Here is a 26,110-nt window from a genome sequence, read left to right on the forward strand (position 1 = left end):
CATTTGACCCTGTGAGGCTGTTTTGGCCAAGCTGTGCCACCTGCTGTACACCTGACATTTTATATGATGCCACGTGAGGGGCAGGTAAAGGAAGAAATTGGACAAAAGAGGTTTTGCAGGCACCTACAAAGCTCTTCCCCCAGTGCTTGCCCAGTGATCAATTAGCCATGTGCCTAGCACTTTCCAAGTGTCAGGCACAGGGCTTGCAAAGGCCATTACATCACTTTCCAAGCAACCAACCATTAGCTGTCAAGTGATTGGGAAGCACTGCACAAAGGGCATTGCAAGCTTTCTCTGGAAAGAAAAAAACACATTCTGTTTGGAAAATGAATTTCTTTTCTTTCCAAAGGAAGCAGTATGTATTCAAAGTGCTGGAGAAATTTGAACATTTTTTTCTTTCATTCCAGAGAAGCAGTTATTGAGGAAACTGCTTTGAATACAAACTGCTTTCTCTGCAGATGGAAAATGCTCCAGTTTCAAAGGGCCTTTTGGAAGCCACCCCCTCTGTGCCAATTAGCTGACTGGTGGGCCTGAAAGCACATCTTCAAAGGAAGTTGCTTTATCTATTAGCTGATCACCGATGACTGGTGACCTCCTTTGGACTTGGACAAGTGCCAATCAACTATCATCATTACTGATTTCAGCTGATCAACAGGTAAGTGGTCCCACTGACCTGTCAAATTTGGCCTATGAAGGGTGGGATAAGGTAAGGCTCTAGCTTGCCAGCTGGATCCAGTTTGCCCACCCCAGTTTGCCCACTCTTTCCATCAGTGGCGGAGCATATGCCAGCACTGCCCAGGACGGGGCACGCTCCCGAGGAGGGGCGGGGTACGGAGGGTGCCCTCCCAGGTGCGGGATGGCTGCTTGGGTGGATGGAGTGGCGTGCACACCTTGCAGCCAGGGGCGGAGTGAGCCGCCAATGGTGGACATTTGGCGCACTGCCCGCCCACGACTGCCAAATATTACCCCCCTCAGTGAAGACACCCAGGTCGGTCCGCCCCCACCACACACCCCTTCCTCTGCCCCTGCTTTCCATACACTGATTTCATAAGCCAAATATCCAAAATTCATAAGCCAAAATATCTCACACAAAGCTGCTCTGAATCATTATTGTGTGAGTTATATTGTCCGAAAGAAGAGTTCAATTTCACCTTGGTGATATCCATCAGTTCCTGAGGTAACCTGAACCTAATGCTTTTTCTTTATTTCTGTGCAACATCCAGAGTTTTCATGACAGGTTTTTAGAATAAAGTTTAATTGCACAATCACAAGTTATTTGGTTTGTCAACTTCCTTGACTCATGTAGCAGAGACCTAAGCAGAAGAGGTAAATATCTAAGTCAGGCTTCCTCAACCTCGGCCCTCCAGATGTTTTTGGCCTACAATTCCCATGATCCCTAGCTAGTAGGACCAGTGGTCAGGGATGATGGGAATTGTAGTCTCAAAACATCTGGAGGGCCGAGGTTGAGGAAGCCTGATCTAAGTCCACAAAACCACAGTTTAGGCTTCTGCCACTTGAGGTGTGTTTGTGTATGTGTGCATTCCAAAATCTAGTACCTCCAAAGCACAGCACAACTGTGGGGATGAAACCCAGCCCACCTATCCAGCTTCAATATTAAGAAAAAGGCTGCATCTTGTTATTCTTACTAGAGGGAGGCATCCACGTAAAAAGCAAAATTGTAGAATCTGGAAGCACGGAGTCTCTAACTCACATACTGAGTTGCCTTTACACTTTTATTTCTAAAAGTTGAGGTGAGCCCACCCACCCATTGTTGAATAAAGTCATTACTGACATGTTAGCAGCTTGCATAACTTAGTGGAAAACTGTACGGTAAGATATAAAATCAATCTAATTTACCTGGGTTATCCTCATAGAACTGTCTGACATATTATAGTCTATATTAGTGACTCTAGATAAATAGTTTGTGATTAGGGAAGAAAACCCTGTTTCAAAACTATTTTATGTTATTGAGTAAAAATACTTAACCCAGAGCTTTTCTAATATAGGCTGATCAATATAATATATCAATTCTATTTCATGTTAATTACAATTAAGGTGCAGCTGGTTACATTAAACACACAAAAACACATCTCAGCTACACTACACACAGTGTTAACTGCAAGCCATTTAAACATAATGTGACATACAGAAATTCTTGTTTGGCTGTGCTTGTTGGTGATGTAGGGAAATCCTCCAGTCTACGAATGAAGATTGGAAGAAAGCAAAACAAAAACAAAGCAAAATAAAGAACAGTCATGCAGAAGAATTAGTCATATTTGTAACCCACAATAAGACCAATCGTCTGAAAACACTATTTTTTTAAGCAATGGCGTTTTGTAAGCATGGGGGATCCAAGGAATCCTCAGCAAACCCATTCATTTCAGCGCAGATAACATTTCTACCTATACCAATAGGGTATGTGCAGAGCTGTTCCTGCCCCAGTTGGGAATAAGGAAGTCAACTCATGCAAGAGCCTCTTGGTTCCATTGGAGCACATACTATACTGTCAACAGAAGCAACAACTACACTTTGAACCAACTTTTAATTGCTTCTTGTGAAAAACTTCAACTATCCTTCACGACAAGACAAACTTTGCTTGCCTATATTAAATTCATATTTATCTACAAATTATTGGGACTAATACAGATTCTAAAAGTGTGTTGGTGATGAAAATGCTGCCAAAAAATAAAGAGTACTATTTCATATAGTACATAAATCAGAGGGAAATGGTTTGTAGTGCCTTGCTATTCTAGTTTAAGTGCTCAAGTGTATGACAATATCATGCAATTACAAGTGTGTGACTATTAGAAATGTGAATATATTAGGAAAATCATTCAAGATGCTCATGCAGAAAAGGTGGGTAGATTTGTTTTAAACACCCAAGCGCAAATATAAAAGTGAAACAATAGGGCCACACTTAAAGGAAGTTCAGATTGTCTTATAAGATGCAACTATAAAGAATTAAAAACTATAAAGCATTAAAAAAAACAAATTGCTGTTCTAAGAATTACTGTACACAGTGGATCTGTCAAGATAGAATAATATGAAAGGATATTGAAACTAAGTACAAAAATTTACCTAAGTCTTCATATAAATATACATATATAATAGAATCATAGAATTGTAGGATTGGAAGGGACCCCAAGGGTCATCTGGTCCAACCTCCAGCAATGCTGCGATGTCATTTTCATCCAGTCACAAAAAAACTGTACAGAATTCAAATAGTTATAATAATGATAATAATAAAATGAACAGTGGTATAAAAGAAATGGGATTGGGGATAGTTTGAAACTGATAAAAGCTTTTTGGTCAAATATATGCCAGAAAATAGGTCAAAGGGTAAGATACTCAGGGAGATCCTTTTAGGTTTATAAAAGGTGGCTGGTTTGACACACTTCAATGATGATGCAAAATCTGCTGAAACAAAACAGTCTTGACTACGGAAAATATTCTGTCCATTTCCTACTACGAACTGGCTGCTCAGAAATACTGTGCAATGTTATAAATATTTAATTTTAGTCATCTCAGATTATTATATTTTATGCAGTTTTATCTAAATGCTTGAAGCCTGACAGAAGAGTACACAAAGGCATTTCTTTCTCGTCACTTTGTCAGTTTTAGCTTACTTACATATGACAGCTCCTTGTAATCCAGTCACATAAAAGCCTTAAAAGAGCAGGATGGGCTATAATGGAGGCATAACTGCTGTTTAGAGAATATGTATCACTTTTTAAATTGTACACTTACTGGATATTTGGTGTGATCCCTTCCAGAAGGACAATATTAACACCACCTATATGAGCAGTAGCACATGTCTCGGTCATCTTTTGATGCAGTACATCTTCAAACAGAAAAAAAACAACACAAAGGCGTTTGATGTAGTACAAAAATATGTATTTCCTGCATGCATATTTGTGTTGGAGAGGCAACAGGCAAAGCATAACGAAGATGCTGTTAAATTTTAATTCTAGAACAGGGGTTGTCAACAGGGGTGTGCATGTGCTCGCAGAGGGCTTTTCCTGTAGCCCACAGGGGTCCCTGACCCCACTGAAATTTGGCTTGAAAGATGCATTCTGCTGTAACCAATAGGGCAGGCTGCTGTGTTTGGTTGCAGGGTGTGTGTGGTGCCCGTAAGAGTTTCTTCAGTCTGCAAATGTGCCCATGGGCCCAAAAAAGTTGGCAACTCCTGTGCTAGAAGATATTTATCGTTATCACTGTGGTAAAAGCTAAACCACCTGGAAATAATTTTACTACCACAGTGGCATGCTATGAACATTTTAATTTAAATCAATATTGTACACTAATTTAATTCGATTTTTCTACTTACTTAAGTTTGGCTGGGAATTTTCTCTCTCTGTTACTGTGTATTTCAGTAGCAAAAACAAGATTATCAAAAATGATCTGATTGTATCACACACACTTGGCAAATATTATATATAAATCCAACAAAACAAGTCTAGAGATAATTCTTCTACCTTTCATTTTTTCTTTGAGTGTAAAACTGCCATGGATTCTCTTCAGTTCTGACTCCATTGTTAGCCCACCAATATCTGCTTCAAGATGTGTGCGATTTACCATGCCTATTCCAAAGACTATCAGGGTCACATGCTGAGGTTCAGATGTGACCAAACTGCGTTTCCTCTGTGTTCTACTTAAGCTGCTGTTATCCTGCTCATTTTCAAATGCAACCCTACATGCAGGTTCAGTAGGGCTCCGAACACCTACGAGAAAATGCATCAGATCAGGAAGTATTTAGGCAAAATTGACAAGACCAGAACCTACAATTACTTTATTCATCGAAAGATTCACATGCTACACTTATGTATAAATGCTATCAGGGCAGTTACTGCAGTAATACTCTGCTAAATTCAATACAGATATTATACACTGTATTAAGGACTTGCCTATTAAGCCTGTATACGTGCGAACTAAGAATTACGCATGTTCCGTATCTTCAAAAACTCTTACCTGCTGGATAAAACGTTTCAGAAGATTTTTCTAAAATCCCTGTTGGATCAGATATAAGAGAATAAAAGTTCAACAGTTTATACATATTTTGCCAGCACTCTGCAGAAGGTTCACTCTGCTCTGACACTGTAATTGAATCAGAGTCGTCCATATGAATGGTCACATGATCAACAACATCTTTTGAACCTTTCCTGGATACTTTAGAAGTTCTTCTTTCTGATCTCCCAAGTGAATTTTTGTTTCGAGATTCTCTTTTATTGTTCTCATTGTTCGATCGCTTGTTTTTTGCATTGTTCACTCTGTTGACACCATTAAGACTCCCGCGAGAGCTGCGACTGAAGTCAGAGGAACGGAAATCTCTGTGCTTGCGGGTTTTGAAGGTGGGCGTTGGAGAAGCTGAACCAGCCGTGTATCTGCTGAGTTTGATGTCTGTCTGCGTAGCTTTGATGTCATCTATCATGGTACTGAACTGATGAATAAGACGAACCAGTGCCATATCTACATGCTGGCTTATAGACTGACATGAGATTGTAAAATTGCAATGGAAGGTGCTATAATGACGTTTGTTAAAGTCATGAAAAGCAAGGGCATTGGTGGAGTTTTGAGGTGTGCTCACTGACTTCTCCATTATAACAGCACTGATGCTAAAAGTTTCCAACATTAACGCTGGTTTGAATTCAAGGGGAGGAAGATTGACAGCTCCTTGCCTAAGAAAGAAATACAAAACATTAAGATTCTGCAACAGCTAAATGTTAAAACCATTCTCTTTTTGAAGACTATCCCTTTGTATATTTTGTTTAAGGTATTAGGGAAGAGCCATAGTTCAGTGGAAGAGCAAATGTTTTGAATACAGAAGGTCCCAGCTTCAATATCTGGCATCTTAAGGAAAGCCTGAACTCTGGAGAGCAATTATACATCAGTTTAGACAATACTGAGCTAAATAGACCAATAGTCTAATTCAGTACAGTTGTACCTTGGGCTGACGAATGCCTTGCAACTTGAACGTTTTGGCTCCTGAACACCGCAAACCTGGAAGTGAGTGTTCCTGTTTGCGAACGTTCTTTGAAACCTGAGCGTCTGAAGCGGCTTCTGCGGCTTCCGAACATTTTGGAAGTCAAACGGACTTCCGGAACGGATTCCGTTCGACTTCTGAGGTATGACTGTATACGTATACAAGTATCTATGTGATTGCTGACACCCTCAAGGAACTCAGTGTCACATACTGCCTCGAAGTGCTAAGTTTTAAATTTTGCACTGTTTTGCTTATAAGCTTCTGTTGATGGGCATTTTAGCCACCAAAGCAGCCTAATGTTTTAAACACATCTATTCTAAGGTTAAAATTTAAAAGCTGCAATTGTGACTTCAACTCTTAACTAGTTTTCAGTTCATAATTTCCTGAAAGTCTAGGATTAAATTATTTTTGACTTGTTAAGAAAAAAGAAAGCAGACAGAATAGAATGAAGTAATTAAGCAATACGTTCATGCTCTTTAATGCTGAATAGATTCATGTAACTTGACTACTATACCTTCGGGCTCTTTTACTTCTCCTCTCTTTTGCTGTATCTGAATCCACAATATCTGCCCTAAGGCAATCCAGAGTCCCTGAGAATGAAAGATGCTCTCCGAAGTACATCCTGTAGCACAGTGGCGCTGCATCCTGAGACTGAATTCCTGTGTGGCTTAGAAGTGGTTTGAAAACAACCTATTAAAAATAGAAACAAGTTATTTCTTTAGAGCTATAAAAATTGCTCAGCACCTGCAGAAAACATAGCTGCAATCTTAAAAGCACCTCTCATACTTTAAGCATTTCAAAATGACGGTATTATCGGAATAATATAGTGTTTTCAAATCAGTGTGTAGTCCAAATCAGAAAGAAAAACATACATTTGTAAAAACCAGGCTCAAGACACAAGTGCTCTCTGTTCCTCTCTTTCTTTGATGTGAATTCCCTCTCCATTCCATTTGAGTATAATATGGCAAAAAAACCTTCGTTTGAGCAGGAGACTGTGACAAACTCCTCCCTCCCTGAACCAGGGAATTCCACCAGGTGTTGGTCCAGGACAGGCAAGTTCAAGAACATGGCAGTAACCTTGATAAAAAAAAGTAGCCCCAATAAAATGGGTGCCCATGAGGGTCCATGTTTTGAGTCAGGTTGGTGTAAGTGTCCATGAACCACATCCCCTGTATGATGTCTCTGTGCCACACAGCCACTCGCTCCAGGTTAGTCTGTCACGAGGGTATGAATAATGCCCCCTTTCAAGGAAGGATTAAGGAGGGGTTAAAGAAGAAAGGGGGCTCGCTACCTCGCTGCCATGCTGACATCAGAAAGAGCCTAGCACAAACAGTACCTGCCCTGCGCATCTGCCACTACTGCAGGAGACCCAGCATCCAGGCATGAGAACTGGCTATTGCTGTGGCAACAGTGGGATTTGTGCCAGCAGTCACCCTCTCCCTCCTCCACCCTATTTTTGGATGAGGCCCCTGATGTTCAGTTTCTGTCCAGCTCCTCCTGAGGAAAATACCTGACAGTTAGGGGCCATAATCTCTCTCTCTCTTTCCCCGTGCCCTTTTAATCTGCAAACCCTGTGAGATAACTCCGCTACACCCCAGGGGTCTATAGCTCACGCAGTGGGAAGCACCGGTCTAGATCAATGCTGTCTATGTATGTGCACAGGTGCCTTCCATTCTCTGCTTAGGAGAGCTGCCAGACTCGCCTCAGTTCAGTGGCCTACTGCTCTCATGGCCCAATATCAGCAGTGTGTGATATGCCTTCACTTATTCTGGGATGGCAAGATATAATTATTATTGATTTCAAAAGTTGTCATTTCATAACGAGATGCTGGAGACAAAACAAATTCCTTCCAGTAGCACCTTAAAGACCAACTAAGTCAGTTCTTGGTATGAGCTTTCGTGTGCATGCACACTTCTTCAGATACACTGCATGCACACGAAATGTGCATGCACACGAAATCTTCAGATACACTGCATGCACACGAAAGCTCACACCAAGAACTGACTTAGTTGGTCTTTAAGGTGCTACTGGAAGGAATTTGTTTTGTTTTGACTATGGCAGACCAACACGGCTACCTATCTGTAACGAGATGCTGGAGAGACATTGCAAATTGAGTCAGAGAAAGAATCTGGGGGAAAATGAAATACTGGAGCAGCTAAAATGTTACCATAATTGGACACTGGGGCAACTATTCTAGCTCCTTCTTTGGTTTCTTGGATAAGGAGTTTATCCTCCAGTTTTAAAGGCAAAACACTCACCTGGGCATCTGCAAGTTGAACTGCAGGAAATCCCTGGTTACCTTCCTCGATTCCAGCAATATCATCCTGACTCGTACTGTGCTGTGAATGTGTACCATCCAATGTGTTCTGATCACTGGACAATACTGTATTGAAGTCAGATGCTGACGGTATAGTCGGAAGATTTGGAGCTACCCCTACAAAATAGTTCCTGCGTTAATTATCCAGCAGCATACGTAGTGCTAAAATATGTAAAACTGTTTAGTTTACTGAGCAAGAAGAGAACTAAATTCAAGTCAGGAAAGAGGGACATTTTAATGATACAGCACCAGTTTCAGCTGGCATATCACCTACTGCCAGAGGAGGAGAAACTGAAGTATGAAAATTACCACCCGCAAGCTGTATTCCAGCTGGTGAAAATCAGGTTTAAAAACTGTATCCTTTAGTGCCTGGAGTCTGTGCCACCTTTGTTTAGAAGGACAGCATGATAAATGGCCTTAAGTCTCCAATCATTTGGCAAAGCAACACATATTGACACAAATATCAAGTGACCCTAAGGGTCTCTTTACAACTCTACAATTCTAAGATTCTAATAACTGCTTTGTCTACACCCTTTTATTTTTGAGAAGAGTAATTAATGGCTGGCCTTTCTTCAGGAAATCAAATGCCATTCTGGTTTTTCACAACCCATGGCCTTGATAGCAACTTCATGTTCACAGATGGCATATCTCTGAAAACCAGATGTTGAGGAGCAAACAATGGGGGATGCCCTGCTAGTGGGTTTCTGGAAGAATCTAGTGAGCTCTGCTGGGAATGTAATACTGGACAGGATAAATCAGTATTCAATCCAGCAGGACTCTTAGAATCATAGAATTGTAGCGTTGGAAGAGACTCTGAGGGTTATCTTGTCCAACCTTCTGAAATGAAGGAATCTCAACTAAAGCATCTATGACAGATGATCATCCAACCTCTGCTTAAAAACCTCAAATGAGAGTCCACAACCTTCCTGATGTTTAGCTGGAATCTCATTTATTGTAACTTGAAGCCATTGGGCTTGAGTCCCACCCTATGGAGCAGGAAAAAACAAGCTCGCTCCAACTTACGTTTCTACTTTTTCTGAATGTAGCAGCCCATGCAGCCTGAAATTTATCAGATTCAGTTAGCAACCAAAGAAGATTATTTCTAAACAAACAGTCAGCTCCTTAAGTATTTCATAAGAACTGCATACAATAGTCAATATTCAAGCAAACACTGAATTTCAGATCAGTACCTGTTGGCAGACTATTGTGTGCAGATTTGGTGACGGGAGACTCTTGAACCACACTTCCTCTGTTGCCCACAGCATTTGACATCCAGTTATAGAAACTCACAGAAGATGGTTCCGATAATAAAGGATGTTCAGATAACATTTCAGAGGGCATGGTATTCACTAGGATATAAAATAACAACTGACCACTTCATGTACCATAAAACGTGGGTTCTGTAGTTATACTTGTGATATATTTTTCAACTTCTGACAGACAGAAAAATATTTCAAAGCACACAGAGAATGTCAACTTGAAAGCTCTTGTTAAATAAAAATATCACAATTTGGGAATGAAGAGGAGGGAAGAAGTCATTTGCCCATACCTCTCACTGAGTTAACATTTAGCCATTTAGCTTCCCACCACAGGAGTATCTATTTATCTACTTGCATTGGCATACTTTTGAACTGCTAGGTTGGCAGAAGCTGGGACAGAGCAATGGAAGCTCACCCCGTCGTGTGGATTCAAACCGCCGACCTTCCAATCGGCAAGCCCAAGAGGCTCAGTGGTTTTGACCACAGCACCACCTGCTCCCTATAACTAATAATAATTAATAAAAATAAAAATACACACTACTATCTCAACTATGCACAAACAGCAGACACAAAAATTTAGACACCTGAGGAAGAGAGAAGGAAGAGAAAGAGTGGAATTCACTGTCCACTTTCAAGAAAAGACAAGAATGAGGCTTCAGAGATAATGAGCGTGTCCTTTGAAACAACAGTGTTCCTGCCTTCAAGCACTCGTAGCATACAGTGGTGCCTCGCAAGACGAAAAGAATCCGTTCCGTGATTCTCTTCGTCTAGCGGTTTTTTCGTCTTGCGAAGCAAGCCCATTGACAGCTTAGCGGATTAACGCTATTAGCCGTTTAGCAGCTTTTAGTGGCTTATCGGCTTATCGGAAAAGCGGCTTAGAAAAAGGGGGGGGGAGAAAAAAACCCCCGCAGGAACTCGCAAGACATTTTCGTCTTGCGAAGCAAGCCCATAGGAAATTAGTTTTGCGAAGCACCTCCAAAACGGAAAACTCTTTCGTCTAGCGAGTTTTCCGTCTTGCGAGGCATTCGTCTTGTGGGGCACCACTGTACATCCCACCTGAGGACATCTTACACTTGAGGAAATAACATCAACCTTAGTGTCTGGGCTATTGGAAGGCAACAAGTAGGGCAACATCAATTTTGTGAAATTAAGCTATCAGTCAACGCTTTCACGGCTAGAACTGAACCATACTACAAGCATTCTGTACCTGCTCTTGTTAAAGAACTACTTTTAGGGGCTGCAGCACTTCTTTGAGGGGTCCCTTCCAAGAGATTGTGTAGGCTAGGAAAGCTTCCTGTCAAGTAGCTGAGTAGGCTCTCTTTTCTTGGACTTTCTTTGGTAAGTAGCCCAGAACGACCAGCATGTACCGGAGAGTCTGTAGCTGTATCTCCACTAGTGTAGCTCAGGGAGTGATATGGATGGATACCCTGAAATGTAAACATAGGCATCGCAATAAGTCTACCATAAGTCAGCTCCTGCACATGTTTATTTATGTACAAGTCACACCAATTAGAACCAGAGGAAGCGTCAATTCCCAAAGCATAGCTTGGATTGCAGCCCAAGACATAGCCAGACATCAGTAGGTCTGAATTCTCAGTAAACAAAGTTAAGATCAGATGGTACATATATATAAATTCTTTTGTCACTCTGCTTGCCACAACACCTTTGCCAACCCCTCCTCTCTGTACACATGACCAACCCCCACCCCTTTACACCTTATCCACTTGCATATTTCATCACACTCACCCCACAGCCCTCACCCGCTTTAAAGAATAGAGAAGAGCTTCAGAGTATGGTTTTCTGAATCACCTCCTCTCTGTGAAACCTTCATGAAGCTACATTTGATGCCGGGGGAAGGCACTGCACAAAGTGGCTTGTTTTATATCCAATCTCCTCCTCATTTTAAGAATAAAGCAGTTTTACCTTTATTTTAAGACCAGAATCACTATGTGTATGAGTCTTGGATAATTTCCTCATAATCTCAGCCCCTGTCACAGGACCAGAAGAAACACCAGCGGGCGGGGGGCGGGCACCAGTTCCTTCCAGAAGCATTGTATGTTCACTGACAGTGGCTGAAACATCCAACAGTTGCACGGATTAATTATAGGAGAAATGTAGCCAAGGCTATTGGTTATTGAGGATGCTTATTACTAGGCTGCCCTGTAAGTGCTCATTTACATCTGGTACACAGAATTGCAGACATCTGATTTAAACCCAATTTGAGACCCTAAAACATGGGCCTGTTGACATTTCAAAGAGTATAATGCATTTCTGAAAACTGAGCTGTTCACATCCATTTTTTTCCTTGTCTCTTTGCCACAACTATAAAGTAGTTTTCCATTTGTATGCTCTTTTCACAACTGCCTTTGCATCAAGATCTTCTTTGTCAATTTATGGCAATCTAAGTGAAAAGCTTTATGTAGCAGCATTATTAGAGTGTTTTTCATATTGTACTTAAGATACAGCAAAATTACTAGGAACCACAAATATCGATTTGTTGAGTCTTTTCTAATACACACGTTTTTCAATAGTTGTGTGGGAAGCAAAATTGTAATTCAATATAGTTACATAATGGTAACAAGACTAGTGTTCAGAACTGCAATATTTTCTTTCTTGTTGGGCTAAAAAGCTTCAGAAGGTGCTGCCGATACTAAATAAGTATGTACTTGCTTCCAAAGTGTAATATTTGCTGCCAACTTGCACACTCTAGCATAGTTGTCCATTTCTAAACGTTTTGATTAATTCCCCCGCCCCCCCCAGTTTTCCCTAACACAAGAGCCCTCTTCCAAGTGTTCCTTTCTCCATGCCATTAACAATGTGAACAGGAGACAGCAGAGTCAAGCAAATTCACCCAACCGTCCACCTCCCTGTATAAACTGTAGAGCAACTGTCTGCAGCAGGGAACTGGCTCTTCTCATGTAAGTCCATCACATTCTAGAACCCTGGATAACCAAGATTTTAAAATACTTGAGGATCCTACACAATTAAAATACGCTTCCGGCTGCAGTCACCCTCCAACTCATGTAGGGCAAAAGAAACAGGGATGAAAGGGATGGGAAGAACATGCTTATCTCTGTATGCAATGTTAATTGTGTGGAGAAAGGAATACCTGAATAGACGAAGACTGCACAACCACTACTAATTAATTCCATGTGGCACAGACAACACTTCTGTGTAGGTTGAAATCAAAATATGTTTGATAAATTTGCAAGCAGAAATGCAATAGCAGATATGTAACTGAACTTACTGTCCATGCTAACCATGTTTTAAAGTATTACACACTAAGATCTCATTGATTCTTAATTGCTTGGGGGCCTGATTCAGCCCCCAAGCAATTTTTTCTGGCCCTCCAAGATCACAAATTCTGGTAGCAAAAATGACAAGTATTAAGTAGACACAGTTTGGGGGCTTACATCTTTTCACCCAGTCAGCATCCTGACGGGGATGCAAATTTTCAGTCTTTAAATCAATCATTTAATGAGTGGGCAGGGAATCATAAGTTCTCCATCTCAATTGATCAGAGGAAGAGTCTGTGTGTCTGTATATCTGTATATCTGCCTGAGTGTCTTCTGTCCTGTGTGTGCACGTTGAGTGCAGCATAGTTACACCTACTGCTGCCATGCAGCCCACAGAAGGCTGGCCAAAGGTGAATGTAGCCCAAAAGGTTAACTATTCCTGTATTAGAGGCTATAAGTTCAGCTTGTGAAGCAACTAAGTTGCATACCTTATCTAAGGATAAGCAAGGAACATATATACTAGCCTTAAGCATTCCATTCCATTATGAAATATGCAATAGCACACAGAAGGAAAAGACAGAAGCAATTATTATTATTTATTCCCAAAGCAAAGTAGATTAGCTTAAAGAAAACAAAACCCAATGTCTGCTTGTGCAACTGATAGTCATTACATAAGAGGATGTGTATGGAGTGGGAAAGAAGAAAGAAGAAAAAGAAAAGTTTAACACAGTACATTTACAGAAGCAAGTTAAGCTGAGAAAGTGTAGTTGAAATACAAAGATACCTGCATCGAACTCAAATTCTGCTCCATCAGCACTCGTGTCACTTTGAAGACCACCTCCATTGTCTAGGCCAAAGCCATCCTCTTGCTCATGGTGTACAGTTGACTGGAGTTTCATTGGCTGAGCTGGCCTATGTAAACTCACCCCTTTGAAGGCTGGCGTTACCACAATGAATTTCATCCACTGTCTAGCAAGCGCAATGAGACCTTTCTTTAACGTCACCAGAGCAGGAAGGCCATCGCTCTAGAAGACAAACACATAGTACATTCGAAAAACAAATTCAAAAATAGGAACTCCTTTTAGCCTGTAAAAGGGGGACCCAACCAGGGTATGCAAGGAGCCAACCTATACTTCTTTCAGACAACAGATTCTACCAGATAGCCCACAACAGCCCAGCTGGGATGGACCTTCAAGTTCTTGATTTTATTAAAAGAAAACAAGGTTTATTTTTTTCTTTTATCTTACCACATTAACGTCTCTGTGCTATTTCAACAGAACACTTTATGGCCAAAGCAATTCAGACACTTGAAAACATACAGGTTTGGCTAGGAAATTTAAGAAAATAATTTCCACTTAAATACATTTGTAAACACATGACAAATTAGCTTACCATAGTTGCATCTTCAATGATGGAATAGTTTGCTTGATGAAGATAGTGGTGCAGTATATTACACAGCAAACAAGAAGGATTTTCTTGTAGGTAACGGGCTAATTTAGTGAGTCTGTTGTACTTGCTTCTTAAAGGAAAGTGTATGCTTTTGTTCTGAACATATAAAAGTGGTTACATTTATTAAATTCACTGATTCAATACATCAGAATACATCAATACACAACACATTACAAATCTAGCACCAGGCCTGTGCATATTGTGCATATACCAAAACCTAGATGCAGAATTATATTAGGATTTTACTATTTAAAGGCATTACCATTTTAGCAACATTGTAATATTTCATTATTTTTGATTTATGTTAAAACAGAAGGTTGAAAAAACCTAACTTCTTATGCATTTCACATTATATGAAAACTACAGAAAACAAATAAACCTAGCAACATGTTTTATGAACCCACAATTTTTATCGAGTACAAATCCCTAGTCTTTCAGTCTCTTCAGTTGTATGTCTAGTATTCATCTTCTACCACAGCCACATCAGTATACGACAAAATACTAAGTACTCAAGTACTGCAATTAGTAATGAAAATCATTATGCAATCAGAATAAATTAAAATACAAGTCACCTGAGCACCAAAAAACATTCATTCTGTTTCTGCAAGGATCACCCTAATAACAATTTGAGATGCATGGAAAATGTAATGATATATCGAGTAATGTTTTGGCCTGGTTTCATATGATAGCCTACTAATGAAATATTAGGGCTAGAAATAACTACTGTAAGGTAAACAACTAGTTCAAAGCCACATGCAGAAGGACTGTAGAAGTGTTAATATCAGGCCAGAAAAAAGCATTCAGCACTGTTCCAGTACTTTCCAAGGTTCAGGTATTTGAATGTAGAAGTACAATTATTTTTAAAATGCAAAGATGCCAATATCAATATTAATATCCTTTTCCAGATTGGCATTATAATATTCACATTTGCATTCTGTTTGTCCTCCAAGAGGTTATTCCATTTATTCCAAAGGAACAGGCTAGGAAAACTATACTGAGCTAAGAAGTGTTTGCAACTATGAACCCAGAAGGGCCTGCCAACACACTTTTGAAAATTAAACCACTTTTAAAGGAAGTAGTGATACACTTAATTGTTTATCTATTCATCAGCAACACACCCACCTCTAAGGCTTCGGTCATTATACAGCCCATGACAGCACAAACCCGTAGTGTTCCTTCTGTTTCTAATTTGTTTAAGGAGGACTTCACTTGATCAATAGGAAGAAGCCAAGCACCAACAGCAGGAGTTGCTGTGCTTAGAAGGTTCAGCTGCCTGTTGGGGGGGAAAATCAGATATAAAAGGATAATTTCACCTTCCTTAGTAGCAACTCTGGTGACTGAATATGGAATTTCCATTTAAATATTCTTTAACTGTACACTTGAAAGGTTTAATTGTTTTTCCATAAACACCAACAACCCTGGTAGCGTTGAAACCTAGTATTAGGAACCCAATCAAAAGCCAGCTCATATAAAGCATGTTAAGTTCCAAAAGTTTATTATAGACTTAGCAATGCAGATCAAGGAGACAATGCTAGCGATCAATGCCAAATCTGGATAATTATGAACTGAAGTAATTGTTAAGTAGACCTTTGTTATGACAATAACTACCTACTGCAACAGTTGAAGTGAAAGCTCCTCAGCTCAGAAAACTCAGGCGAGGAGCTTGATCTGGATCAAGACGCTACCATGGACAAAGTAACTCTTTGCCTCCTGCTAGGATCCTGATCTAGAATGCCTGCAATTTGCATAGGAAGAAAGGTTTAACTGGGAGTTGGAGAGTTCCCCCACCCAATACAAATTATAGACACTGAGGGGAGACTCGTCTGGACTGAGAGCACATAAGGGCCCCCATTTGTGTATATGGAGGGGGGGGAACCCTGTACTTCAAGGCAAAGATACATAGCTAACATACCATGTGGTTTGGCCTAAAAGACTACAGTACGCAGTCTGAATACTCTAAAGTGGAAACCACCGTACCTTGAAAATATATGGGCAGGTGAACGCACATTTGTAGGAGCAGCAAAACTGAACCAAATTTCTTTGATTGTCAATTTCATGCTACAAGAATCAGGTGGAGGTGGCCTTAGAGGGTGGTCTTTTTTCAGATCATCTGATTCAACCCCTTCATCCTATATAAAAAAGATAAAGGGAAGAGAGAAGAAAGAAAGGTGCAAGATAAATTTGCTTTTCAGAATGGAAGAAATGCTTCCAGTTCTTTAAAATATTCTGAAAGTGCTTGTGGATTGCATGCTTTCCCAGTGGGATGCATCCAAAGTGAGCAATGACAGGAAAATCAGATCCATTTAGCAAATAAGAAAATGTGTTGCTACCAAACAAGAACGTTAGAAAACATGCCTTGTACTGTTAAAATGTAAAGGGGTCAAACCATCGCAAGAGGTTATTTATTTATGATTATTACTTTGTCAAAATCAGTATATATGTATATATATGTATACAAAGAAAAAAGAAAACATGTCTCACCTGCTCATCTGAAATGGAATTTGGATGAGTGTCTGATGCAGCACTTAACTGATCACAGGGGAGATTTTCGTCAGAGACATCAGTATTGTAACCACTACCAGTTGGAGAATCAGAAGAATTGTTGGATGCAAGCAATCCACCCCTTTCTGCAGCTGAAGATTTACCCATGTTCCCAAATGTACTATATAAAACAGCACCCGACTGTCTGCCACCTAGAAGTATAAGAAAGAGGGAAATGTTGGTTTGCTCACTTTATTATGTTAGGGCACAAAAGAAATGGTCCAATATGTTGCTTTACCTTTTATTGTCAAATTTTCGATTCCACACTCAAACATTATCCAGCCCCATTTCTCTTGGCTGGGACCTATCCGTGTTACATCTGGAACTGCCTGATGATCCGTTTCATCTACAAATGAAAAGTCGTCCAACTCTTCCAATGTGAAAAGGACTTTTGATTTTTCAAAAGGGATCGCTGTTATGGCACAGGTCCCAATATCTGCAGGGAGGAAAATATTGTTGATATCAGTATAGCTGTCCAGTAAAATGTTATTTATTTCATTTGTGGGAATGCAGATACAGTTCAAAACATAAGACTAGAGCAGTGCACATTTTAGGCCATTGTGCTATGGCTATACGTTATTCCAACAGTGAAAATTTGCTGCAATGAGTAAATTTTAACAAGAAATAGGTAATGCAGTTCTGATAAGTGTTTTGTAGTGGAAACTCTTTGAAACTAGGATTACAAGCAAGTTTACCTGCTGTATCAAGGCCCCTGAGCTGCCCATGAATACGGTGAATATTAAGCTTTGCTGCAATTTCTTTTCCTTTCTCTGCTCCAGCATTAGATCGCAGAGAACCAGAAGACTGAGGCTGCATCTTATTGGTATGGACATACTTGTCAAAAGTTACAGAGCTTCTCCTCGTTTCGGTACTGTTTGGATTTTCTTCAACAATACCCCTTTTAAATGAAAAGGAAATATTTGAGTCGTTTCTTAAACTTCATTTGTACCATCAGCAAACATATTTACAATTCAAGTGCTTTTGTTGCCTAAATAAATGCTAATAGCAAAAACAATAACTGATCAGGGCAATCAGGTGAAAGTCATAGTTCTCACAGTCACTACTACCTACGGGACCGCCTCTCCCGGTATGCCCCACGGAGAGCCTCAAGGTCCATAAATAGTGGTCCTGGGCCCTAAGGAAGTTAGATTAGCTTCAACCAGAGCCAGGGCCTTTTCAATACTGGCTACGGCCTGGTGGAACGCTCTGCCTCATGAGACCAGGGCCCTGCAGGATCTGATTTTTTTGCGCAGGACCTGTAAGACAGAGTTGTTCCACCTGGCCTTTATTATTATTATTATTATTATTATTATTATTATTATTATTATTATTATTATTATTATTATTACTGCAAGATATACATCACAAGTCTGCCCTATATCATCTAATATGAAATGCTTATCATACATAGGACAAGATGGTTAAACCATATTTAACATATCATAACGTTTCGCCCAGAAATCTACACTGCACTCGTTTTGAGAAAATCTGGAATAATTTGAACCCATTCCTTTCTTTTTCCATCTCAGTTTGAGACTTACTTTCTAATTTAGGAAGAAGTTGCTATCAAGAAATTGCTTGACGGGAACTTTATTAAGCTCTGCTATGTGACTACAAACAGACACTATGAATTATCAAAGGGTACTCCCTTACCTGTTCATACGAACCTGTGTAGCAATCCTATCAAAACACAAAGCCACTAAAGAAACATGGGTAACATTTTTGCTTGCAGCTGTGCCTGACGATTCTTCCACTGACGCTTGCAGTAAACACAAGTTTACCTACAAAAAGCGATTCGAAAGAATAATGAAAACCTTTGCCGTGTTCTTTAAGGATATAAAACAAGGCTTACTTTTCATCCCACTGAATCCAAAAAAACCAACAACCTGAATATCACTTCACCCAAATGCTGCTAAAATAACAATGTTAACTGAACAGCCAAACTATCTTGTTTGAAGTGGGATCAAGAAAAATGGAGTGTCTTGTCCCCATGCAGCTCTCCATTTTATGCCTTGGTGCCATGCTGCTGGTACAATAAGATATAACATTAAGCTAATGCATAAAACAACCCATCTTGCAAGTTTTCTTGGTCATATTGCTTATTACCTTGGGCAGTGAAACATTGGCTTGAAGACCTTTAATGGTCACATTATCTTGCTTGAGAGAAAGATTTGTCTGTGTTTTTACTTGTGTTGTTCCCGCAGCAGGGGTTTCTATTTTTGTTCCTCTGATATCCTGCTTGGAGGACAGCTGGGGAGAAAGTGATGCCAGTTAGTGCTCCATTTAGCCCCTTTAAGCTAGCAGAAGTAAAAATGGCACATAATTCAGAGAGTTCAGAAAGATCTTTTAGGTAAGGAACTAAAGCAAAGTAACTTAATCAAAAGCTGTGATGTCTCTCCCTGTTCTTAAGCAGACCACTACTACTTACAAAAGAGAGACAGAAGCAAACATCACCATGGCTATTTCCTTTCCAACCCCACCTTCTGTGAATAAACCTTATGCATTTAGTAAAGATACTATGACATAATAAACATACATTTTCTGAGAAGGTTGTTTTTCTGTTCTGTACAGCTTCTCTGAGGACCTTACAATGTAAATCATCCACAATGGCTGCAGGGTGACATGTGCAAGCACAGTGAACCATTGCCTCGATATACCTGTAGGAAAATTAGTTCAAAACAATCTCATAAGAAATAAAATTAAGACACGAACCATACATAGGTTACAAACATTTATTAGCTTACCTTTTTAGAAAAATATGGGTGTGAGGTGGGGACGATGGGAAGGGGAGATACTGAAGCAAATTGAGTCTAAACCTTTTCTCTAAAACCATTTGCCAGTTCTAAACCTAGACATTTGGTTCTGGCAACTGATCAAATTTCCACAAATGTTAGGTTCTCCTACAAACACCAAGCAGGAGTCTTGTGCTTCCTCAATACATGGGAAGCCCTCCAATCAATCCCTGCAAAGAGACAGTAGTGACCTGCTTTTGTGGGTCCCTTTGCTTAACTAAGTTTCACCTTTGGCAGCCCTATGCTTCTCCCAACCTTTTATGGTCTGGCAGAACATGGGATAATGGGGTAGGGTCTCTGTCAGGACCAGAACAAGTCAGTGTGTTGCATCACTGGAGTGTGGCGCAACATGAACACTTAATAGTTTGTTGGGACTGCCTAGCCAGTTGGCCTTGGCATGTACTGCAAATTATCTTCCTATATTCTTAGAAACGTAATGTGTTGTCACATGCTGCAGTTCACTTCGCTTGCCAACAGGCAGTCATATCAACATGAGGAATGGGCAGGTAGGCCCAAGCAAGCTGTTTAACAGAGAGAGGCCCTTTACTCAGCAGTTTAGCAAACTATTGTGCAAAGTGCTTCCCTATACCTTAAAAAGGGTGTGGGGCAATAGGGGAGGGCCTTGGGTAAAACTGGAGAGAGATAGGCAAGGGGGTGGATAAGGTATAAAGGGAGGAGATTGGTAAGGTGTGGGAGAAGGGCAATGGGGTAGGAAGGGTTGGTGAGCAGAGCAAGCAGAGGTGATAGCCAGTGTGGTGTAGTGGTTAAGAGCAGTAGACTCGTAATCTGGTGAACCAGGTTCGATTCCCCGCTCCTCCACATGCAGCTGCTGGGTGACCTTGGGCCAGTCACATGTCTTTGAAGTCTCTCAGCCCCACTCACCTCACAGAGTGTTTGTTGTGGGGGAGGAAGGGAAAGGAGAAGATTAGCCGCTTTGAGACTCCTTCGGGTAGTGATAAAGCAGGATATCAAATCCAAACTCTTCTTCTAATTAATACTGGTGTTTTGCAACCACAGTATTTCAACAATGCAAGAGAGAGAGATATCTCTAGTTCCAGTGAGACAGATAAGAAAGGACATTGAAGTGATCCTTATTTGGCTGCAACTCATTTCTTAAAATATGTCAGGCTAGCTTCCTGTGATAAGGCTGGGTGATGAGCCATTAAGGGAAACAAAGGAGAAAGGCTTTGTGTGAGATGGCAAATGTGAGATGGCAAATGGGTGACCGCTCCCCCAGCTCATAGTTAGTTAGAAGTTGAACCCAGAGTTTGGAGCTGTAGAGTAAAGCAGCAAACTATTTGAATCCAAGGCTGTGGCTATTGGAGAAACAAGACCCTTTTGGGGTGTTGATGCTGTGAACTGCTCTATTATAGGGTCAGGTTGTATATATGTATAAATAAATTATATATCCTAAAAACACCACAGTTGCCACCGTGCCTCATTTCCAAAAGGAAACATGAACCCTGGGTAAGCACCTGGAACCTCACACCACTCAGAGATTGGGCTGACATGCAGCAATACTTTACCATGTCAACATTGAGGCTGGTTATCCTTGACCATTTGAAGCACCAAAACAACACCATGACTTGTGCTGCTGCAACAAGCCCATGTATGTGATCCCATCAGCTGTTTGTTATAAGTTCAGACTGTTAGGTTCATTCTTCTCCCCAAAATGTGAAATACCTGTCTAAAGCTTCTGCTACAAGAGGAGTGAGAACTACATCCACAGTTCCTTTTATTTCCACAATAGCGGTTGTTCGTGTCTGGGAAACTGGGTGATCGAGCGTCCATTCCTCCGTTATTGTTTCATCATCTGTATTATCAAGGATTTTCTTATCCAAGGGAGTATATGGGTTACTAAACAAACAAAAGTACAAATTATTAGTTTTTAAAGAAAATATGCAGCTGCTTTCTATTGTTACTTGATACAGCAGAATTTATTAGAAGCATTTATTTGGCTAACCCTCTTTTCAAGATACAACTATCTTGCAGTGCTAAGAGCACAAGGTGAGAGTGTTTAATAAGCTGTCTAATTTGAAGAATGGCAGGTGTTCACAGAAGGCCAATTCAATCACAAAGATAAGAATCCCAGTAAGACTGCAGCATTGGCACATTTATTTGTTGGGTGTTTTCTCAAATGACTAGCTTAACCTAACCTCAAAAACATATTTTTGGTTCATAATTCAGTGATTCGTAAATAAGGATGTAGTTTATGCTGTCAGTTCAGGACATTAAAGGCATAATTGCTTTAGCCAATTAGCAAGTGCCTTCAGTCACAATGTAAATCAGAGATTACTAGTACCCACAGGGCACATATACTTCTTTTGTCTCCTTCAATATTTCCTAGAAGACTCAGCCCAATATGTCTAATGAAATGTACTACAAAGCATTACACGGACATTCAAAGGGGAAAAGATGCTAGGGAAGAAATGTGGGTTATCTAAAGAGAGCTTGCAAGCTTTATGCTTCAAAGAAATCCAAGTACAATCTCAACAGTGTCAGCATTAAACAGCTTCTACATGCTCAGCTGTACATGACTGCATGCATTATGGAAAGCAAACTGCAAGTGACTAGTATGCATGAGATTATCAACAGCTCCAATGACTGAAATTTGTTTTGAAAGCAGCATGCCTTGATTCATCATCATAAACAAGCTACCCTGAATGAGAATTTTTTAATCGGAAACAAACATAAGGAAAATGACACATAAGACTCTCACATTTACACAGTCTGGCACCACTTATCAAGCCTGTGCATGCTTTTTATCCGTCAGATGGTAGAATGTTTCACAATCATTTCCATAATCCCCTGAAAAGCCATTTGTGCTTAGAGCAGATAGCCAATGGGGAGGTACACTTTGCTCTTTAGTCTAACAGCATCAGATTGCAAGGATGTTTCAAAGCAAGCAGAATTTTAACACAGGGATCATTGGAAAGGAACAGGAAAGACGTCTATCTCTGATTCAGCACCATACTTTGTGAGATTCTGGAAAGCAGAAGCATGTTTAATGATGCCCTGGTCTTATAGATCAGTATAGTCATTACTGCAAAATGGGGAAATTGTTCAAACTGGGGAAGACTCAAAGAAAAAGAAAAATAATTATACAGTGGTACCTCAGGTTAAGAACTTAATTCGTTCTGGAGGTCCGTTCTTATCCTGAAACTGTTCTTAACCTGAAGTACCACTTTAGCTAATGGGGCCTCCCGGCTGCCGCCGCGCCGCCAGAGCATGATTTCTGTTCTCGTCCTGAAGCAAAGTTAACCCGAGGTACTATTTCTGGGTTAGCAGAGCCTGTAACCTGAAGCATCTGTAAACTGAAGCGTATGTAACCCGAGCATATGTAACCCGAGGTACCACTGTATCAGCCTATTTTTAAGATTTCCTTCTTATATGCTTCAAGCAGCATGGAAGCTGCTTGGGTGGTGTGCAAATCCATGGTGTGCATGGGAATGTGACACAATTAGCATCTCACTCAGATGGAGGGTGGCAACTGGGTGGGAATGATTCAGCCCTGTTGACATGGTCATGGTTTTTACATATACCCTTTTGCAGTGTAGGACTGCATCCAACAGAAGCAGCTGCCACAGTCTTTCAAGCACACAGGAAGGGGAATTGACTTTTACAATATAACAAACATATTGCAATTTGTTACTCACTTAGATGTTGATCCTGTAAACTGCATACCTCGATCCAGGAGAGCATTCGCTGTGAGACCCTGCTTAACAATCTAGAAAAGAAAATTTCTTATTACTTCTGTTCTAGGGGTTTTAACCTTACAACCTATATAGGAGTTTAACATGCAATATCCTATTTGTATTTCCTCTATCACTATGAACACTGCTACATGTCTACATTTGACTTTACAGTTGAATTTACAGCTGAAATCTGCACTGATGATACAGATTTGTTTAAAAAACAACAAGAAGTGCACCACATAATTCCACGTTATACTTTTAAAAACATTGCTTGAAAGCAACACAAGGGGTCAGTGTGTCTGGCTGTTAACCAGGAGGTTGGTTGGTTCGAGCCCACCAAGGTATGGCTGTGGGCAGGATTCCTGCATTGCAGGGGTCTGAACTAGATGATGCTTGGGGTAACTTCCAACTATACAATTCTATGATTCTAACAAGATGCATAAGTCCTAAGCGTTCAATGGATCGATACTTTGTAAAGATGTTACACAAAACCACATATTTAATAGATATAAAACGCCCTGACTGAACCTTGAAATAGAAACCCAATCAGAGCACTTCTTCATGAAAATCAGTCTTATGAACACTTTGAAGAGATTTACAACAGAATATTTCAGCTCTTGTTTACTGATTCATAATTCAAATAAATTGTATGTATGGCTGTGAAGAACTGGCGTGAATTGTTTTTTGGTAAAGCAGATATGCTAACCATTTAACTCCTATGTGATTATGTATCTAACCCTAACTCATTCCCATTTCCCAAGTTACAACTTTAATTCCAACACACTTATCCATGATAATTATTTTATATAACTTTAGCACATCATTTCAAAGTTCACCATAACAACAATTCACTAACACTATACACTCCCCATGGATTTTTTACAACCCAATCAAGTGCTTGCTTTCCTTTAAATTGATTTCAAATTCACTGTGCTATTTTTTTACCTTAAAGGTTGGGACAGAAAGCTGTTCAAAAGATGAGGAACTTTCCTCACTAGTCGGAGTGTCAAGATCTAAAGGGCGATGTAAGGATGATTTCGAGGTTCTTTTGTTTGTCGGATGTTTGACTGACCAGTTAACCACTTGGTACTGGGTAAGGTAACTTTGGTAGCAGTTCATTACAGGCTGCTGGGAAGTAATTTGCTCATTCTCTGGAGCCTTCTCAGCTTCTATGACATATAAATGCTCTACAAGTTCATCTTCTACTCCCAAAGCAGAAACAAATGATGCTTGGGAGGGATGAGTTTTTATTGGTATGACCTTTGGATCGTGACTAGTTTCTCCATGCAATGTAGTAGTCAAGGGTCCTTCTACACTGTGATAGATTGAACCTCTCCCATAATCAATTTGTTTGGCTTGCTTTCTCTTCTTTTTTCTTCCAGGATATGTTCCTGGACCCTCGTCGCTGCTTATGGGTTCAAAGTCCTCAGCTGCTGAAAAGTAGGCTTCGCTATCAGCCATTGACATGCTGGAGTCCATGGAGCGATACTGATGAAATGAATTTGAGTCTGCAGAAGGGGTATATGGGAATGAACCAAAGCTTCTCCTTTGCTTTGGAGAGTCTAAGACATTTTCATCACTGCGGGAGACATCACTGCTGAACTGCACACCAGCTGGAACAGGTTGTTTATCTCCATAGAAGGCTGCAGTAAGACTTTTGGTACTTCCAAGTCGAGTAGAACATACTGATGCTTGCCGTTTCAAAGGAGATCTAAGAGGAGATTGTCCAACAGGTCTCTCTTGGAGGTTAGGAGATACAGGACTACTTTCTGAACCTTCTGCTGCAGAACTAGAAGGGGGAGAAAACATTCTTCTCAATAATGATACATATGTTCTCTATAATAAGAAGAAACTTTCCAGTTGAACAGTGGAATATGAATGATTTGAATAAATAAATTTGCATTATAATCAATAATCACAGGATTCATGAAAATTGCAATAAGTGATTAAACAAAGCTCACAATTCCACAAACTATGGCACCTGCTAAAGTCCCAATTTCTTTTCAATGTATCTTCAGTATAGAGTATATAATGGACTGGACAGTAGCCACTATATATAATCCATACACTGTATAAGCTAATGGTTCCTCTCTCCTGCCCCTCACTCCTCCAGTGCTCTACATAGCAAGGAAGCAACAAGTCTAGACTTGATGGGTAGCATCAAAATCAGCCATTTTGTCAGCACTATGATTCCAACCTGAGCCAAATAACTTTACCCCCTCCTCTCCTTGTGCCCTCCCCAAATCCGCTCTGGAGTGTTGGGGGGAAATCCAGTATAGATATAGGGGGTACTCATAGGTGGGATGAATGCTGCCCACACGGAAATCTTTGCACTGCTGGAATAAGTTAGTTGGGTACTATCCGTCGCCAGCATTGCCACAGATGTTTTTACCTTCTATAGCCAAAGCATTTGTAAATGAACATTGAGAAGCAGCATATTCACCTTCCATGGGCATCTTCTCTTTTTGCACCTGCCAAGAACTCCTTTTGCCCCAAGTGGTCTTCAACAGCAGAAGAAGGGCTTTCTCTATCACCTGCAAGCAAGGGGAGTGCAGCACTAGAACTACTATTCTCTTCTGAAGAGGAGGAAGAACTATGAGATCGTAGCGGTACTTGTAAATTCAGGTGCTGAGATTTTCTTTCTTCTATTCCCACAGTTCGGCATTCCCAATCTTTCCTTTTAATGCCATTTGCCTTGCCTAAGAACAAAGCAAGAAAATATTATATACAAAACAGTCAATAATAAAGGTATTAGCACTTCCCCTTTGTTCTTGTAAAAAGGATTTCCAAATTGAGGAGTAAGTACATATATGTTTTATTTGTAATTTTTTGTAGAAATTT

The 26,110-nt window shown here is 40.3% G+C and overlaps 1 protein-coding gene across 11 annotated transcripts in view; it reads right to left on the reverse strand.

Annotated features, from left to right (window-relative positions):
• The window catches only part of BLTP1 (bridge-like lipid transfer protein family member 1), a 104,942-nt gene that overhangs the window by 38,526 nt on the left and 40,306 nt on the right, over positions 1-26,110 (reverse strand). For 10 of the 11 annotated variants that reach the window (XM_081876528.1, XM_081876527.1, XM_081876533.1 and 7 more), the window contains exons 27-49: positions 25,713-25,968; positions 24,215-25,058; positions 23,231-23,301; positions 21,258-21,431; positions 19,319-19,439; positions 18,889-19,032; positions 18,436-18,563; positions 17,478-17,680; positions 17,021-17,218; positions 16,723-16,934; positions 16,219-16,370; positions 15,364-15,514; positions 14,185-14,337; positions 13,577-13,817; positions 11,480-11,628; positions 10,764-10,983; positions 9,488-9,646; positions 8,239-8,414; positions 6,495-6,670; positions 4,969-5,675; positions 4,476-4,721; positions 3,748-3,841; positions 2,148-2,198 (exon numbers count right to left, since the gene is read on the reverse strand). In XM_081876528.1, coding sequence (XP_081732654.1) covers positions 2,148-2,198; positions 3,748-3,841; positions 4,476-4,721; positions 4,969-5,675; positions 6,495-6,670; positions 8,239-8,414; positions 9,488-9,646; positions 10,764-10,983; positions 11,480-11,628; positions 13,577-13,817; positions 14,185-14,337; positions 15,364-15,514; positions 16,219-16,370; positions 16,723-16,934; positions 17,021-17,218; positions 17,478-17,680; positions 18,436-18,563; positions 18,889-19,032; positions 19,319-19,439; positions 21,258-21,431; positions 23,231-23,301; positions 24,215-25,058; positions 25,713-25,968 — 5,026 coding nt within the window. The remainder of the gene's footprint in view (positions 1-2,147; positions 2,199-3,747; positions 3,842-4,475; positions 4,722-4,968; positions 5,676-6,494; positions 6,671-8,238; positions 8,415-9,487; positions 9,647-10,763; positions 10,984-11,479; positions 11,629-13,576; positions 13,818-14,184; positions 14,338-15,363; positions 15,515-16,218; positions 16,371-16,722; positions 16,935-17,020; positions 17,219-17,477; positions 17,681-18,435; positions 18,564-18,888; positions 19,033-19,318; positions 19,440-21,257; positions 21,432-23,230; positions 23,302-24,214; positions 25,059-25,712; positions 25,969-26,110) is intronic. The other variant, XM_081876530.1, reaches the window with a different exon arrangement.

The sequence above is a fragment of the Podarcis erhardii genome (genome assembly GCF_964252035.2).
Source record: "Podarcis erhardii genome assembly, chromosome: 9".
Lineage (NCBI taxonomy): Eukaryota > Metazoa > Chordata > Lepidosauria > Squamata > Lacertidae > Podarcis > Podarcis erhardii.